At 33.6% G+C, this 19939-nt stretch overlaps 1 protein-coding gene across 1 annotated transcript; it reads left to right on the forward strand.

Annotated features, from left to right (window-relative positions):
• Positions 1–4505: 4505 nt before the first annotated feature.
• On the forward strand, positions 4506–8440 carry LOC127087789 (transmembrane 9 superfamily member 9). The gene is made up of 7 exons (XM_051028718.1): positions 4506–4837; positions 5557–5721; positions 5986–6095; positions 6191–6296; positions 6374–6486; positions 6639–6792; positions 7122–8440. Exons 1-7 carry the CDS (start codon positions 4733–4735, stop codon positions 8277–8279), a joined length of 1911 nt encoding a protein of 636 aa, XP_050884675.1. The 5' UTR covers positions 4506–4732; the 3' UTR covers positions 8280–8440.
• The last annotated feature ends 11499 nt before the right edge of the window (positions 8441–19939 follow it).

Genomic DNA, 19939 nt, shown 5'->3' on the forward strand with positions numbered 1-19939 from the left:
ATTCAATGTTCATCTCTTCTACTCCAATGCATATGATATTAATCTCACGGATATTCAAAGGTATGTTTTTTAGGTATCCAACTCGTCATTAGACCGAAGTCCTACTCATCACTGGACCGAAGTCCTACTCTTCACTGGAAATAAGTCTTACCTATCTATGATATACATGATTCATGAATGCTACAACTAATATGAAAATCGACATCCACAATCCTCCAACTCTAATCCTCGTCACTGGACATAAGTCCTACACATCACTAGTTATTTCGAACATAAAAATATCATTATCAAATAATTATTTTCATTCTATGGCCACGTCATTGGTTCCATCGAACCTAATTATCTCAACATCAATAATTCCTCCTCATGAGGTATTCATCGATTAACTCGATTATAACAACTCAAACACTCTAATGATCAATCAACATCAAACAACAAGGAAAAAAATCACAAAATCAGAAACAATTTGAAAAATCGAGTCAAACACCTCACTACGACCATTTTGTAGGGCTGACGGTTGGACCGTCTCATCCATAACGATTTTCACCCTCTGGGGATTGTCATATGTTAATCGCTGATGATTTGGGATCGTGCGCTCATTTTGGGGCGTTGACGGTTGGACTGTCACTCGGCTGACGCCCGCCATTGCTAACGATTTGGCGTCTTTTCCCTAACGCAATGATGATTGGTCCGTCATGCTGGTGATGCCCACCACAGTTGTGCATAACACGATTTATGTGTTTTCACCATTGAATTGCTCCAAATTTCAATTTCTTCAACCGATTTTATACTAGTCAAACACTCAACATTCAATTTAGACATCATAACAACATATTTCACAACAAACATCCATTTAACTTTTATCACATCAATTCATCATGAATTCTTCATAAAATTATAACATATCGTATGAACACAAGCATATATTTTTCATAGCATAAACCCATACGAATTTCACATAACAGTAGAAAAATAAGCAACATCATTAAATCACAACTTAGAATTATATAGCAACAATCTAGAGAGGTTTTGCACAAACCATCTAAAGATTCAAGTTCCACATCAATGGAAGAAAAAAGGAAATAAGGAGGGGTTAAGGAATCCCCAATATCCCATATATTTAGACACCAATATATTGAACAATTCCCCCTTACCTCGATTATGACAAAAAACTTGAAACTTTGCCTATGGAGGCTCTCCTCTTTCACTTTCTATGCTAGGGTTTGCTCTCTCATCTTCTTATTCTCTATTCCACCAAATTTTACGTGGTATCAATTCTCTCCTCTATTTAAATAAAAACCTAATTTATTTTATTTTTAATAATTCCAGTAATGCTCCAAATTCTCACTAATTCTACTCACCTCCCCATACTTAATTAATTATAGTTTATTGCCCCAAAACCACTCTCCTCTATTTAAATAAAAACCTAATTTATTTTATTTTTAATAATTCCAGTAATGCTCCCAATTCTCACTAATTCTATTCACCTCCCCATACTTAATTAATTCTAGTTTATTGCCCCAAAACCATAATTTCTCATATTTTTAAATAATTTTACATATTAAACTATAATTCAATTCTCTCAATCCTCATTAACTTAAATAATGATAAATAATTAAATAAAATACACCCCAAAAACTCAAATAAAAATTAAATAAAAATTAGCGTAAAAATCAGGGTGTTACAACCTTCCCCCACTTAAATAATTTCCGCCCTTGGAAATTCTTCTGAAATGAACAACTCTGGGTAAGATACCCTCATCTGGCTCTCTAGTTCGCACTTCATGCTCACTGCAACAAATTCTCCCCACACAACTTTCACCAAAGGGATTTCTTTACCCCTTAAGTGTTTTACCTCAGGATCTTCAATTCGCAAGGGTGACGCTTGCTAAGTCAGATTATCTCTCACTTGCTCATCATCTAATTGAATCACATGGGATAGATCAAGAACATACTTATAGAGTTAAGAAACATGAAAGATATTGTGAAGATTTGAGAGAGATGGTAGTAAGATAAATCGATAGGTAACTTCACCGACTCTTTTAAGGATTTGATAAGGACTAATAAAATGAGGTGTAAGCTTTTGAGACTTCAATGCTCGACCAACTTCGGTCATTGAAGTGACTCTCAAGAATACATAATCTCTTTCATGAAATTTGAGTGCCTTCCCACACTTATCATGATAACTCTTTTGTCCACTATGTGATGCCTTCATCTTTTCTTGAATCATCTTAATCTCCTCGGTAGTTTGTTGAACGATCTTTGGTCCAAGCACACCACCTTCCCCAAACTCTATGCCAACATAACATTGTTCTACACCTCCTACCAAACAAAGCTTTAAAAGGTATCGTTTTGATACTAGAATGAAAATTATTGTTATAGATAAATTCAATCAGCGACAAATAACTATCACAATTACCTCTTTGCTCCAAAACACAAGCCCTCAACAAATCTTTCAACGACTGAATGGTTTTTTCTGTTTGATTGTCCATCTACGAATGGTAAGCAAAACTCAACCTTAGCTTGGTTCCCATGGCTACTTGTAAACTTTTCCAAAACCTTGACGTGAACCTTGGATCTCTACCCAAAATAATGCTCGAAGGAATTCCATGTAGTCTCACTATCACACTGATGTAAATCTTTGCTAGCTTCGTCAATGGATAATTGATCTTTATCAGAATAAAATGAGTCGTTAGTTAATATATCCACGACAACCCAAATTGAATAACTCAATTTAGTGGTTTTTGGAAACCCCACTACAAAATCTATAGAGATATTATCCCACTTCCACTCATGAATACTCAAATGTTGCATCAATTCAAACGACTTTTGATGTTTGATCTTTGGTTTTTGACAAGTTAAGCAAGAATACACAAACTTTGCAACATCCTTCTTCCCACCTGACAACCAAAATATTTTCTTAAGCTCTTGATACATCTCTGTGGCTCCTGGATGAATGCTCAAACTACTCCTACGACCTTCTTCCAAAATTCTCTTTTTAAACTCCGATACGTTTGTCACACAAACTTTGTCCCGAAACTTCATAATTTAATATGGATTGGATCCAAACCAAATTTAAAATAGTAACCAATCTAATTTTTGAATATTGAATATAATGTATAATTCTATAATCCTACAAATATATAAAATATGATTTAGGATTTTTGAAAATATTTAAAATTTATAACACTTACAAGCAAACATGTGTAAGTTTTATACATAAGAAAACCATTTTTGTATAAGAAAATTACTACACCTTTTCATGTGAATAATTCTTATATATCGCCGCTACTGTTGGTGTTAATATAAATTTTATTTCTTTATATTTAAAGTAAATCAATATAAAAAATAATTCTAAGACAATGTTTGAATTGATTGAATATAATAGAATAAAATGAAATAAAACATCGTAGCGGAATAAAATATAGATCTCATTCTATTATTTAAATATTTTATTTAAAATATTTCATTCCACCACATACATCTCAAATTGAATGAAAAAAATTAAAAATTTAAATAAAATTGAATGGAATGGATTCCATCTTTATTTTCAAATTTAAATAATAAAATTTCATTACCACTTAATAAATCAATATTTAGAAATCAAGGGTACACTTATATTTAATCAAATTATTACGCTACATTTGTAAAAATATTTTAGAAATCAACACAACAAAGTGGAAAAAAGTTTTGCATAGTTGTTTTAAACAAAATAAATCAATTTTTAAAAATAAATGAATAAATATTCATCAAAAATTTAATTTGTATACATCAATAATGTAATTTTTTATATATTCAATCAAATTATATGTAAAAAATAACATAAAAGTGTAATCTGATTGAAAGTATATAAAAAAAATTACACAATACATTTATTAAACACTAAAGGTATTTATTTATGAATGATTGATTTTTAAATATTAATAACTTATTTATATTATCACATTTTTATTTATAAAAATAAGATTTAAATATACTTTCTCTATCTTTAATTATAGGATCTCATTTATATATTTGTTTTCTTTTAATATAGTAATATTTTCAAACTTATTCCTATATCAATCACTTTTTTAAAAAGTAAGTAGTAATTATATTTGGAGAGTTGTAAATAATTTTTAGAAACACCAATAGAAATTAGTACTACAAACTAATTTTTGCTTCACTTACTAATTTATAATTTATATTGATGGTTGATTATATTATCTATGATTTTTCAAAACAATAAAAAAATTAATTGGGAAATACCATTCTTTTTTATTTTTCTTATTTTATGATTATTTAATCATATCATATTTATATAAAGAAAGAAATTTACGCTTATAAAGTTATGTTTCCGACAATTATAATATTATATAATATTATAATAATAAAATAATATAAGAGTAAAAATCTTCTATCCCATCCGTAGCACATAAGAAGAAGTTTGGTCTAATTCGTTCCGATTTTAACCTTATATCAATAGAAAATATTTAAAATAAAAAAAAACGCGTTTCAACAAATCAACCGGTTTTGTCAAAAAAAAATCAACCGGAAGCACTAACGTGAAAAGATGGTATATATACACTAGAAAGCAGTAACTGCACCAGTTTGCAACCGGAGAAAATTAGCCAGCCAAATTCCTCTCAATCTGGTGGTGACACCGACACTACCTCCACCGTATAATTCACTTCTCATAACTCAACCACCGTCGAGGAACCATTCGAACGAGCTTCTAGATCTCGATCTCGAACGCCATGGCGTTTTTGAGATCTATCGTTTTCTCCACAGTTCTTCTCTGTCTCCTTCACTCCGCTTTCTGCTTCTACCTTCCTGGTGTCGCTCCACAGGACTTCGTTAAGGTAGTGACTTAATTGATAGTACTGTTTCATTTCGTTATCTCTTTGATCTGTATTTGAATCTGAGAAGTTAGATCTGTGTTGTATTGAATCCGATTCGAGGTTATGTGATGTGATTGATGCTAGGTTTTTCTGTTTTGATATTTTGACTTTTGAAATAAGACGTACGAGTGTGTTTGAAATGAATTGAATCTTAATTTCAGTGGATCGCTTCGAAGAAAATTGTTCACTGATTTAACCTTTTGATATATGGAGGATTATGCGGTTTAGGTTTTGATTTCTATTGCTCTTTTTCTGTGTTTTATCACTTACTTAATTTGGCCTAAAACTGATTGCAGTGTCTGTTTGAATGGATGGATTGAGTGATGGGTGTTATAGTAAGATGTGTGAGGTTAGAGATAGTTGTTATTATTGTCTAAGGTGAAACGCCGTGATGTATTTCTAAATATGAAGGATATGTCATCAGATCAACTTCCATGGTTGAATTTTTGACTTAATTAATGGTACTTGTGAAAGACGTAGAAATCAATTTAATATTCATGTAGCTTTTCATAAGGACTGAAGCTATACTATGGATATTTTGTTGCAAAAAAATGTCATGGATTGTGTAAAATGTGATATATCTTTTTGTCATAATCTTGATCTGATTATAACTATAAGGATTCATATTGGGTCTATTTCTTATGTCCTTAACTGACTTGCTCAATATTTACCTGTTGCAGGGAGAAGTTTTGGAAGTGAAAGTAAACAAATTAACATCAATAAAGACCCAGCTCCCATACTCATATTATTCACTTCCTTATCCTGCACCCAAAAAAATACAAGATAGTGCAGAAAATCTTGGGGAAGTGCTTCGTGGTGACCGCATTGAAAATTCACTCTATGTGGTCAGTTTCACATGTTAATTCTTGAATCTTTATCAATTTATAAGAAAGGAATTCTTAATGAAATATATAACTTTGGAAACATTTAACCTCTGAATTGGTTAGCCACCATGTTGGAAGGGTAGTTAGTTAATGGGTAATCACTCTTTAACTTGGTTAGCTACCCTAGGTTTTCTTCTTCTTCCAATCAATTTTTAGCATTTTGTAACCTTTGGTAATTAGTAATCTCTGTTTATTGTTTGATTCTGACTTGGTAGTGTTTTTCAGTTTAAAATGCGCGAGCCACAAATGTGTAATATTGTGGGTAAAGTTAAACTTGATGCTAAAAATGCCAAGGAGTTCAAAGAGAAGATCAATGACGAGTATCGGGTCAACATGTATGTTATGCTGATATTTGCTATACTATTTTCTGCCAGTTTCTAGAATCATATTGGTTGTTATATTTTATATCGGTTCTGCCTCTCATTTGCAGGATCCTAGATAACCTTCCTCTAGTTGTTCCCATTAAAAGGAACGATCAGGATTCTACCGTCTATCAGCTCGGTTTCCATGTTGGACTCAAGGGGCAGTATAGTGGGGTATGCACATTGTTTTATAGCACAGTGGCTAATTTTATTGAATACCAAGTAGTTTCTTACTTTATTTAAATGTACAGAGCAAGGAGGAAAAATATTTTATCCACAATCATTTGGCATTTACCGTCAAGTTTCATAGAGACGTGCAAACTGAATCTGCTAGAATCGTGGGCTTTGAGGTTAAGCCGTTCAGGTAATTATTTGTATGCTCTAATTGTTCTATCAATTTTTCCCTTTTTGTTTTCCACATTTGTAGGGGAAGGGGTTTTGTGCACAGTGTTGCCCTTTTAATTGCTTATCTTTTTTTAGTGGTTAGTGGTGATTTTTCAAATGGTCTATGTGCAGTGTTAAACACGAGCTTGATGGTAAATGGGATGAGCAAAAGACTCGTTTGACAACATGTGACCCTCATGCTAAGCACACAGTTATGAACAACAACTCTCCTCAAGAAGTTGAAGAGAACAAGGAAATTATCTTCACATATGATGTTGATTTTCAGGTGAGATTATGATCTGATATAGCAGTGCAGCTATACCTTGTGTCTTAGAATGGTTAGTGGCATGCATGAGTTATAGGGCAGCAGTCAGGCATTTGGGTTGAGGGTAGAAGCTGGTCTGTGGCTTGGGTGACAAAATATTCAATACCCTCTTGCATTGATGGGCATTTTAGAGTTTTGTTTTCTTATATCCAGATTTTCTTTTCTTTTTTCTATCCAACTGGAATCTTAATCATTATCATCCTCATCCTCCTCCTTTTTTTGTTATGATGAAATATGAATACTAGTTTTATATTTTAATATCCTCTTTTACCTTTGGTTGCTACCTTCAGGAGAGTGATGTGAAGTGGGCTTCAAGATGGGATGCCTATCTGCTAATGAATGATGACCAAATTCACTGGTTCTCTATTGTTAACTCATTAATGATTGTTCTATTCCTTTCGGGCATGGTGGCAATGATAATGCTGCGGACACTATACCGTGACATTGCAAAGTATAACGAGCTTGAGACCCAGGAAGAAGCCCAAGAGGAGACTGGTTGGAAACTTGTCCATGGGGATGTATTTAGGCCTCCTGTCAACTCAGATTTGCTGTGTGTTTATGTTGGAACTGGTGTTCAGTTTTTTGGGATGATACTAGTAACCATGATATTTGCCATCCTTGGTTTCCTTTCTCCTTCAAACCGAGGTGGGCTCATGACAGCCATGCTCTTGGTTTGGGTTTTCATGGGATTATTTGCTGGTTATTCTTCAACTCGCTTGTACAAAATGTTCAAAGGATCAGAATGGAAAAAAATTGCCCTCAAGACTGCAACCTTGTTCCCTGCAATTGTCTCTGTCATTTTCTTTATATTAAATGCTCTCATATGGGGCCAAAAATCATCTGGAGCTGTGCCATTTGGAACAATGTTTGCCCTGATCTTCTTATGGTTCGGGATCTCTGTTCCACTTGTTTTCGTGGGTAGCTATATTGGTTTCAGAAAACCAGCAATTGAGAATCCTGTGAAGACAAACAAAATCCCAAGGCAGATCCCTGAGCAGGCCTGGTACATGAACCCAGCCTTCTCCGTTTTGATTGGAGGAATACTTCCATTTGGAGCTGTTTTCATTGAACTTTTCTTTATCCTTACCTCAATCTGGTTGAATCAGTTCTACTACATCTTTGGGTTCCTCTTTTTGGTCTTCATCATCCTTGTTGTCACTTGCGCTGAAATAACCATTGTGCTCTGCTACTTCCAGTTGTGCAGTGAGGATTACTTGTGGTGGTGGCGTTCATACCTTACTTCTGGCTCATCTGCACTATACCTCTTTCTTTATGCAACATTCTACTTCTTCACCAAGCTTGAAATCACAAAGTTGGTGTCTGCAATATTTTACTTTGGATACATGCTTATAGCTTCTTATGCGTTTTTTGTGGTAACCGGTACTATTGGATTCTATGCATGCTTTTGGTTCACAAGGCTCATCTACTCTTCAGTCAAAATTGATTAGTTATAGCAGTCAATGGTTTGTGTTAAATCTCCTATAGTTATTTTAGAGGATGAAGTAAGTTTGTGTAAGGATTTCAAAATTCAAGTACTGTCATGATCACGTGTAACCTATTATATACAATTTTGAATTATGATGACTTCTATTCTTTTGTTTCAGTGTCATTTTAATTGTCGATTGTCTCCATTATATGGTATTTTTATTCTTCAATAAGCAGATATGATTTCTCATAATTTAACCAGAGTAGCTGTGGTGTTAGTTAATTACACGTTTGTAGTTGGACAAAACAAAATTCAATTATTCATATATTATTTGTCTATATTGGTTAGACACTACACGATGATCAAGTTTGATGCACACGTAGGAGATATAAAATAAAGCCAAATTTTTACAGAGGTCAGAAAAACTCACAGTTTTGACCATTCATGTGCTTTTGACCTATAACGAAGACTATTTATCATACATGTGCTAATATCATATCTATCTCCTCTCCCTCTTCTTCGCTCCTTAGCCTCCCTATGACTAACAGATTTGATCATGAATGTGAGCGAAATGGTGGAGGAGCTATCAACGTGGTGGTTTCTGGAGTGTGATGGCAGAGAAAAGATTATGAACTTATGCTTAAGAAGATTTGTGTCAATTGAATATCCAAGGTTGAAGAATGAGCAGAGACTCATTGTGGTGGTCACGGGTTGCCACTTTTTATTAGATGGAGAATGTGTCAATTGGATGTCCAGGTTGAAGAAAGAGCATGAGAGGCTAATGTTTGAAATTTGACTATAATGGTGGACTTGAAATTTGGAGATAATATAAATTATAGAATTTTTAAATGCATCATATATGTTTCTTAGTTGTCACGTGAAAATACTTAAATGTTCTCAGATTTTGGAGATGCATCTTTCGACATACCAATTTGTGATTTGATCGTTAAAATATTTCAGAGATGCATCTCCGTTTATTTTCCGGAGTTATCTCCGTTTATTTTTTGTAATGTATCAGAACAACATGTTTCATGTTATGGTTTGTTTATGCGTATTCAGATGAATATTTATAAGCATTATGTACCATGTTATGTGACGAAATTTAAATCATACAATCGATATATAAAGAATAAAGTATATAAATCCAAATGATTCAAAAATATTATATATAAATAAAAGATCAATAAATGACAAAAAAAAAGTCGAGAACAACAATATAAAGTAGCATGATGTTAAAATAGAATTCAATCCATATTAATATTACTATATACTAATGAACTACTGTGTATGTCAGACTACGCCGCCTTTGCCTACTCTGTCTTCTCGGTCATCAATCCCCCCGTCCATCTACGTTATCTTCGGTATATCAATGCCCCTTATGCCTCCATCATGATGGCATCTAGGACATGTCTTACATCAGATCCATCAGGGAAGATATCTCTGTCAATGTCTGTCTGCACAATCTTCACAATGAGACGGCATCTAGACAACACATCCTTAACATGATCTAATTATGCATGTTCCTTCTCTAGTATCTCTTGATGAACTGGTCTACGCGGGTCTCCTGGAACAGCCTGCCCCATATACGGATGTGACACTCTGAAGAACCACCTGATGCAACCGTCCACGTAGCTCCAGTCGTTCAGGGCTATAATACTTCATGCCTCCTTCGGTATCAAATGACTCTCATAATCGTCAAATATGCCATCCATCTGTCTACATGTCAAAGTAAGAGGAGAAGAGACAACAAGGTGTCTGAGAATGATCTGAGTGTAGCTGAACTGCCGCATGACGCGTTCGAGCAGATGAAGAGAAGTGAGACGTGATCCGCAAGCCAACCATCCAAAGTATAACAATATCTTGTCAAATAGTCGCGTCTCATGGTGATCGACATAGTTGTTAAAGTGTATGTCCTCAGCAACCAAGCAGTCAAGATACACTATGAACGACTCAGTCGTCTGGTTTCTTCTAAACGGGGAAATGCAGTTGCACACAACATATCATCAGTGTGAGTCGGTTCACACATCTAACCGGAGATGCGCGGGAAGTGTTGTAGGATTCAAGCCTGAAAGGTTTGGAACACAAGAATCATAAGTAATGACGTTATAACGATGAAATGAAAATGACACAGAAAGATTAATAGTCTAATAAATAGTATTGTCAGTAGTGTGATGTTATTTGTGATCTACTTCGTCTTCCACCTATAGTCCTATGGATGGTTATGCATGGTCAGAGAGACCAAAAGCCTCATAAACTTGTTGATTCTACTTTCGTCGCACTAATGTGTGTTATGCAAACTTCCTGTGTCTCAGTTGATCGTGTCTATCATATATTATGCATATAAGTTAAAGTAAAGCAGACAATTAGTGCAAGCATACAACACCACAAGCAACAAAAACAAATAACAAAATAACAGAGAAAATTTTGGATTGTTGGGAAATAAATGTTGAAAAATTTCGGAGATGCATCTTCGGAATTTTCTGCAACTCAGAAGCTACGTCAATGGTGGCAATGCAGACATGAAAACAAAAAATAGCATTGATCATCGTTTTCATCCAACTATCATGTTTTACACAATGTCTAAATTATCAATCATGCAATTTCTACTCATTTCCTAACTTATACATCAATTTCTACTCATTTACACAAAAACTCAAAAATTATTCAAAACATCAAAAAAACTTACAATTTTTCACTTTACTTTAGTGTTGGATGATATTTCTGATGTTGATTGAAGTTCATTTGACCTTGGTTGTTTGATTTTGGACTTGTCAATAAGGACAAATTTGAGAGAGTTTGGAGCATTTTTTTTAGAAATATGAGAAACGAGGGAGGAGTTTGGCGTGATATAAGCTCCAAATCGTTCCGAAGATGCATCTTCAGAATACTTTTAACGTTAATTTAGGATTGGGTGTATCTTTGAAATCTGTGAGCATTTAAGTTTTTTTTGTGTGGTGACTAAGAAATATACATGATGCATTAAGAAATCCCCATAAATTATAGAGAATGATGATCTATTATATTAATGTGGAACAAGTAAATCTAATAAAAAAAATTATAGTCCATAAAACATCTATTCAAGTCGCACCCAACTTATAAGCAGCTAAGAAAAAATGTCTAATGAATGAAGGTATTTTTGACACAAATAAGCTTTATTTTTTCTTAAATTCGAATTTAATTAATAATGACATAAATAAAAGATAAACAAGCAATAAACATCGCTATTTCTTTTTTAATGATAAAATCAACCTTCTTAAAAATTAATCGTTTATTGATTTAGAATATACTAGAACATTGTTACACCAGTGAGGAGATTTTAATTAAGTCTACACATGTATGTTTGCTTCTTATCCATTCATACATTAGAATATCAATTAACTTAAGTGTCAATCTTGCATTATGCGAGTCAGTCAAAAAATTTACAAGCGCGTCTTTTTATTTATTTAATATTTTATTGAATGAAATTTCACTTGTTGTTAAAGGTAAATAGATGAGATATTTGTGAATTCAAACTCGTGTCTGAGTTGCTGTGGGTTGTCTTTATTCAACATTGAAATAAATTGTTTTAATAAGCTCAATAAAGATTATTATTATATTAGAGTTTGACCTAACCGTTGAAAATTCACCAATTTCTCCTCAAGAATTTCACCAAAACTTGATGAATTCTGAACTAAATCTTTATGATCAAGAATAAATGTTTTTGATTGATTACTCCTCTAGTTCTTCACTTCGAGTGAATCAACCACACTTTTCTTGCAAAATTTCGCTGCATAATTGATAATGAAAGAAGAAAGAAAAATTAGGGTTTAGACAAAATAAGGGAATAAAAAAAGATTTTATGTAGAGCTTCTCTCTACTTCCAAACTGGAGTTTTATTCTTTGTAACTGAAAGTTCTTACAATGATATGGGTTACTTCCTATTTATAGATTTGAGTTTGCTTGCTCCTTAAGCAAAGCCAAAAATACTTAATTATGCTAACACTATAAAATTAGACCTAAGTCGAAATTCCTGTCGAGGTACACTACTTCAACATTTCGACATTTACACAGTTCGACACTTCCTTACTTCTGTTGGAGCAACCTTCATTCTCCAACATGCTCAAAGTATAAGTGAAATGTGTCCATGCATATAGGAGCATCTCATTGACTTGAATAATGCACTTGATCATCGTTAGTATCTTAGGTTCATAAAAGAATGGTTTCAAATGAACAAATACATCTCAAAAACTCCTTTTTGACAGTTTAAGAACTTTGAGTTGACTCATGACTTGGAGCGGTAGAACTGTGAGTCGACTCATGACTTAGAAAGTAACTCTCGAGTCTGAATAGGTCGAGTCTGTGAGTCGACTCATGACTTGGAGCGTAACTCTCGAGTCTGAACAGGTCAAGTCATAGGTCGACTCAACTCTGGAAAAACCTGTTTGAGTCGACTCATCCCCTGTTTGAGTCGACTCATTGCCTGTTTCATTTAAACCATGTTGCCACGGGTATGAACAGGTCGAGCCATAGGTCGACTCAACTATGGAAAAATCCTGTTTGAGTCAACTCATCCCCTGTTTGAGTCGACCCATCGCATGTTTCACTTGAGTAGTTTTGCCTCGGATCTGAATAGGTCGAGTGACCTGTGTGAACAGGTCGAGTGGTCGCTGTTTGGACTCAATTTTCTGCTATGTAATTTTGCAAAATAATTCTGTTATGTCTGTTACTTGGTCCATGCATCATATATATATTCTAGAGTCTCTCCTTCAACAAATAACAAGAAAAGTGAAAGATATACACTAAAGTGCTCTTCATCTTCATTCTTCATTGCATTTTTCAACAACTATACAAAACAATTTTTGTTGATCATTGTGCATTGCTGTGGTGATAACGTCCAAGTAGGATGGTGTAATCTTAGTTTGGGTAGAGGCTTTGAGTGAGTTTTTCTTGAATAAAACCATTGGGGTTTTGTCCTCCAAGAATTGGGGTTTTTTGCACTAATCTTTGCTTCATAGATTCAGTCAAGTGAAAAGTTTGAAGAAAGGTGGGTTCGTTCAACGGTAACCGGAGGATTATGAAGGAAGGTTAGGGTTTAAGCGCCTTGCGATTGAAGTCATCCGAGCTAGAATTTTGGAGAACGTAGAGTTCTTGCAATAAGGTAGCTACAATCGGAGGTTTCACGCAAATCTGATCGAAATCAATCGAGCTAGAGTTTTGGAGAACGTGGAGTTCTTGCAATAAGGTAGCTACAACCGGAGGTTTGTTCGGAACGCTTGAAGGACTTGGTTCAACTCGAATCAAGGGGAGAGAAGTGACTAGTATCTGCAACAACACTTGGGGTTGGTTGGTGGTGATCATTTCTTCTCTTGTATTAACTTTGCAATTTGATAATAAATATCTCAATTCTAGTTTTAGAATTGGGGGCAGACGTACCCTTAGTGAGGAAGAAAGGGGAACTGCCTAAACAAATCTGGTGTTGTTCTCTCTTTCTCTTAACTCTATAAATTCTGCATTAATTGAGTCTTGTGTGAATTTAACTGTAAAATTAATCTCGTTTAATTATTGTGCATAAAAGCTCTTCGATAAATTGGTGCAATCACTTTGATTGCAACTAAGTAAAAATTTTCACATTCAATTTGAGTGAAATTGAGACTTGGTGTGAAGTGCACACCAAGTGTTTGATAAAATTAACCTCACACAAGTCTATCAATATTTTACTTGTTCTCTTATTGTGTTAACTCATCATTAGTGGTAACTATATCAAGGATCTGGGTAATTAATCGATTGGTTAAGATAGTAGTTGATTACCTCTATCTTAGTTATTCCATTTGGTTTCATGCATATCCGATCTTTCCATTAACGGATTGTTTAAACGATTGTGGTCTAGGGAGATTTCGCAACCTTTGAAAATATTTTTAAAAAGTTCTAAATTTTAAATACTAATCTATTTAACCCCCCTCCTAGATCGGTACTCTCGTCTAACATACTTCACACAACAACAATGTTACTATTGGTTCCTTTCTTTAACTCCAAGCAACTGCTACACCACCTAGCATAAACACACAGTCAACTGTGGATTTTCTATCCTCAACATCACTACACCAACTTGAGTCGGTGTATCCCTCTAACTTGCATGCTTTTCCTTCATCAGTCGCAGAAAACAAAATGCCATAGTTGAGAGTTCCTTTCAGAAATCTTAGTATCTTCTTCGTCTTTGTTAGGTGTGATAGCTTTGGCTTCTGCATGAATCTACTCATCATACCTACACTGTATGCTAGATAAGACCTTGTGTGACAAATGTATCAAAGTGATCCAATGAGTCTTTTGTACTGCATTGGATCGACATCATCTTCATATGTGTCTTTCGATAGTTGCAATCTGGACTCAGTTAGAGTCGAAGTTGGGTTGCAATCTTGCATCTCAAATCTCTTGAGTATGTTGCCCACATATATTATTTGGTGCATCATTAATCCTCCACTACTCTTGTAGAATTCGATACCAAGGAAGTATGAGATATTTCCCAAGTCAGACATTTCAAACTCCTCACTTAGGTCATGTTTGAAGTATTCGATCTCCTTCTTGCAACTTCTTGTTATCAATAGGTAATCGACATAGAGACATAGTATAAGCAACTCACTATTACTTCTTCTTACATATAGTTCATGCTCAGTTATGCACTTCATAAATTCCTTCTTTCTTAGGAAGCTATCTATCTTCATATTCCTTAAGTTCATACATGACTTTAGGAATCATGTATACCTTGCTTTCTTCGCCATGTTTCATAAACCCAGCTGGCTGTGCAACATACACTTTTACATCTAAGGGACCATTCAAGAATGCACATTTCACATTCATCTGACATATGTGTCAGTTGTTCATGTTTCTTAGACCAACAACCAACCTGATTGTTTCGATCCTAGCAACAAATGCAAAAACTTCATCGAAGTTGATTCCTTCTTTATGAAGACATCCTTTCGCCACAAGTCTTGCCTTGTGTCGATTTATTTCACCTTTGGGATTCAACTTTATCTTGTATATCCAATTCACATCAATTGTCTTCTTGCCTTGAGGAAATTCAACAAGTGACCAAGTGTTATTGATTTCGGTGGACTCCAGTTCCTCATCCATTTCTTTCACCCACTTCGAATCCTTCAATGCTTCAGCTGCATTGACTGGTTCAATATCTACATAGAAAGCATAATGTACTAGTTAACCTTCATCATCGACCATATTATCTGATGTAATCACACATTCTTGCAACCTTGCAGGCATGTGTCTTGTCCTTTGAGGTATGGTTGTGCTTGCTTGAACTCTGACTTCTTCTTGTAGAACTTCTCTTTTCACTTCACTTATTGGTTCTTTACATAAGATTCTTACCGAATCCTTGACATTTTGAGTCCAATCTCATTCCTTAAGCTCATATATGATCACGTCCCTGCTGATCACTACTTGCTTGTTCACTGGGTCAGACAACTTGTAACCTCCAGTCGAATGATATCCTATTAGAATCATTTGACTCGACTTGTCATGAAGTTTTCTTCTCAACTGATATGGCACATATCTATATGCTATAGGTCCAAATAGTTTCAAATGACTTAAGCTAGGCTTGACACCAGACCAACATTCATCTGGCCTGATTGCATCTAGCTTTTTCGTCGAACATCTATTCAAAATATATGTTGTTGTCGACATAACTTCTCCCCATAACTCTTTTGGTAGATGCTTGTCTTTCAACATAATTCTCACCATATTCATGATGGTTTTATTCTAACTTTCCGTAATTCCATTCTATTATGAAGTGTAAGGTGGCACCACCTCATGCATAATCCCTTCTTTCTCATATAACATGTCAAAGTATTTCAACACATATTCTCCACCACCATCAATTCTCAGAATCTTGAGCTTTCGACCACTTTGTCTTTCCACCATAGATTTAAACTTGGCAAATACCTAAATCACTTCACTTTTCTTCTTGATCAGGTAAGTCCACATCAGAGTATATGACTTCAAGAATTGCCCTCGACTTGCTTCCTGCATCCTTGATGAAGTTGTTCTTGTGCTGCTTCGCCTACACACATTCCTCACACACTTCATTTGGAATGTCCATTTCTGGTAGCTCTGAAACCATATTTCTTCTTTTCAGATCTCTGATGTCTTTGAAATTAAGATGTTCAAGTCTATAGTTCCATAACCATTCATATCGGCTAGCTGTAGTTGCAAGGAACTTGTGTTACATCACATTAAGTTCAATCCTAAAGGTTTTATTCTAAGACACATGTGTCTTCAAGATTAACCTTCCACCTGAGTCGAGAAGTCTCATCATCTTGTCTTCGATCGATATTTTATAGTTCTTTTCGATCAACTGCTATATGTTGAGCAAATTAATTCTCATGCCTAATATGTATAATACATTGGAAATTACCGATCTTTTTCCATCTTTCCTCATAATTAGAACATCACAAATACCTTCAGCTGCTAGAGTATTTTCATTTGAAAATTTTACCATGTTCTTCATTGAGAATTTTATGTTGACAAACCAATCTTTCCTACCAGTCATGTGTGATGAGCATCCTGGGTCCAAGTACCATTGGTCTTGGAATCTTTCTTCATCTCTTGTTATGACCATTAGCAACATCTCTTCTTCTTCATGCGTTGCAAACTTTGCATCATTTTCTTGATTCTTGTGTTTTTCAGGACAATCACTAGAGTAGTGACCATACCTCTAACAATTGAAACACTGAATGTGACTTTTGTCAAGTTTTTGACCACCACCTCTTCTTCTACTTGCATCACCACCTCTTTGGTTGCTTTGGTATGAGGACTTTCTTTGATTCGACAAACCTCCTTCTTGATGATTTTGACCAGTCGAATTATTGTAGCCTCCTCTACCTTTGTTGTCGAGCCACTTTCCTCTACCTTTCTTTTCCCTTACTGATTGCGTCTGCAAAGCCACATCACTTTTCGACTTGCCTACAACTCTTTCAGTCATTCTTTGTTTATGAGATTCAAGTGTCCCTTGAAGCTCTTCCTTTGTTAATATTGACAAATATTTCGACTCTTCTATGACTATTACCACGTGGTCGAACTTTGGAGCCAATGACCTCAAGATCTTTGCAACAACTGATCTTGATGTCAACACTTCTCCATGTACATTGATTTGATTCACCAGTTTTGTAACCCTAGTGAAAAAATCAACTATGCTTTCATTGTCTTCCATCTGAAGCAATTCATACGTTCTTTTGTTAGTTTGTAAATTCACCTCTTTCACCTTTTCTGCGCCTCTAGACAACTTTTCTAGAATTTCTCATGCTTCTTTCGTTGATTCAACATCACTAACCTTTTCGAAATTGTCTTCATCAACGCATTGATGGATCATAAAGATAATCTTTCTTTTTTAATTCTTTATGTGCATCTTTTTCTTCATCCTTCACGTTTGTTGCAAGAGACACCACTCCCTCTTTCACAAGATCTCAGAGATCTTGATAGCAAAGGGCAACCTTTATCTGATTGCACCAATTCTCGTAATTCTGATTCTTCATAATTGAGAGACTCGCCAAAAAATTCTCGTTCGGATGATCCATCATGTTATGCTTCCAAGAATCACTTAGTCAGTGCTCTGATATTAGATGTTGGAAATTCGCCAATTTCCCCTCAAGAATTCCACCAAACTTGATGAATTTCAAGTCAAATCTTGAACAAAAATCAATCTTTATGATTGATTACTCCTCTTGTTCTTTACTCTTCACTCGACTGAATCAACAGCGCTTTGGTTACACAATTTCGCTGCATAATTGATAATGAAAAAGAAAAATTAAGGTTTAGGCAAAATATAGGAGGAAAAAAAGATTTTCTGCAAAGCTTCTTTCTGCTTCCAAACTGAAGTTTTATTATTTGTAACTGCAAGTTCTTACAATGATATGGGTTGCTCTCTATTTATAGATTTGGATATGCTTGCTTCTTAAGAAAAGTCCAAAATACATAATTCTGCTAACACTATAAAATTAGATCTAGGTCGAAATTCCTTTTGAGGTACACTACTTTGACATTTCGACATTTACACAATTCAACACTTCCTTACTTCTCTTGAGCAACATGCTTCAACACAAGAAATTAGAATTCAACACTAACTCATTTTTATGAAATCGGGTTGTAAAGTGAGGTGTATCACTATATATAAACTCTTTATAAGTTCTATCTCAATACTCTTTTGAACTTGGTATAAGAATTTAACTAGTGAATAGTCCGAGATCTGATCGATAAGTTGTGATATTATATTAGAGTTTGATATAACTCATATTTAAAAAATTGACTTGTAAAATAAATAATATCACTTTATAGGTTTTATCTTCTACCTAGAGGTTGGGATGTCTTTCGGATATCTTATGAAAATAGTTATGAGATTAAATTATCTAGTAGACATATAATTAAGTTATTTAACATATAATTAAACTATTATTTAATAAAGATACACTTGGTTCGTGAAATTCTCCAACTTAAATTTGTAATGGCCGTCTTGTTTTTAACATTTTTAATACTGTTTTCGTTTTATAATGATTAATTCTAAATTAAAGCATTACTTCTGCTCTAAATGTATGTATTTGGATCCTCTCCTTCATTCACCTTTACACAAAATAAATGTAAGGTGAAAGAGAAAATAAATAAAAAATCATAAATAAAAACTTTCAATTAAAAATCAAATATATTTTTTTAATTTAATAAAATCAATAATGCATAATTTCTAAAATAAAAATTTTATATATTTTTTAAATTGTGTTTTAGACACAAATTAGTATTGTCTTTTTTTCATATCACCCTAAATATTTTACTAAATCAATAAATAAAGCTACTTATTACGATTTTTCTAAAACTCACTCAAATACAAAACAAATAAAAACATTTTTTTAATAAATTAAATATCTAATTTTTTTATTAAAATATTGGTTAATCTATCTCATAATAATTGTTTCATTTGCATTTTTTCAATATCTCAAATAAATATTTTTTTAAAATATCAATACAATATTTATTATTTTTTTCTACTATTATACTTCTATTTATTACTTTATCCTTCCTATAAAAAATGTCTCATTTTCATTTTTTCTTTGTCTCAAAATAATTATTCTTTTAAAATATTAATGATGTATTTATTATTTTTCCACTATTATATCCGTATTTAATTTTAGCTACTAAAAAGTTACTCAATTTATTCAAATACTCTTTTAACTATAATTAATAGGGATATTTTAGTAAATATTATTAATTGTATCATAAAATAAGATATTTGTATTGAGAGGGAGGAAATTTTTTTCACTCTTTTCAATTAATCTCTCCGTTCTTTTATAAGTGTCATTTCCTTGAAAATAAATTATTTCTTTTCAAAATTCAAGATAATATTAATTACACTTTTGTCAAAATTATCCCTAAATACTTCCTACATAGAAGAAAAAAGTAAAATAAATAATTAAGGATATTATAAGTAAAAGAATAATTATTATTTGAAAAATAACAATAATGATTAACGTAATTTATTAACTATACTCGCTTCGTCCCACAATGAGTGACTCATTTGGAATAAAAGACTATCCAAAAATAAATGATCAATTTCAATTTTCAATGCATTTTTTTAAATTTAATCCTTAATTAATATTACATTTATCATTCTTAATACTACCTCCGTTTTTTTGTTATAGGTCACTTTGAAAA

This window comes from Lathyrus oleraceus, chromosome 5 (assembly GCF_024323335.1).
Source record: "Lathyrus oleraceus cultivar Zhongwan6 chromosome 5, CAAS_Psat_ZW6_1.0, whole genome shotgun sequence".
Lineage (NCBI taxonomy): Eukaryota > Viridiplantae > Streptophyta > Magnoliopsida > Fabales > Fabaceae > Lathyrus > Lathyrus oleraceus.

Bases quoted from the DNA above. Each gene is read 5' to 3' on its own strand.
- LOC127087789 (XM_051028718.1), top strand. From the start codon at position 4,733: ATGGCGTTTTTGAGATCTATCGTTTTCTCCACAGTTCTTCTCTGTCTC. The intron at 6,297-6,373 runs GTATGCACATTG...TTAAATGTACAG, and splicing joins TCAAGGGGCAGTATAGTGGG to AGCAAGGAGGAAAAATATTT. The intron at 6,487-6,638 runs GTAATTATTTGT...GTCTATGTGCAG, and splicing joins TTTGAGGTTAAGCCGTTCAG to TGTTAAACACGAGCTTGATG.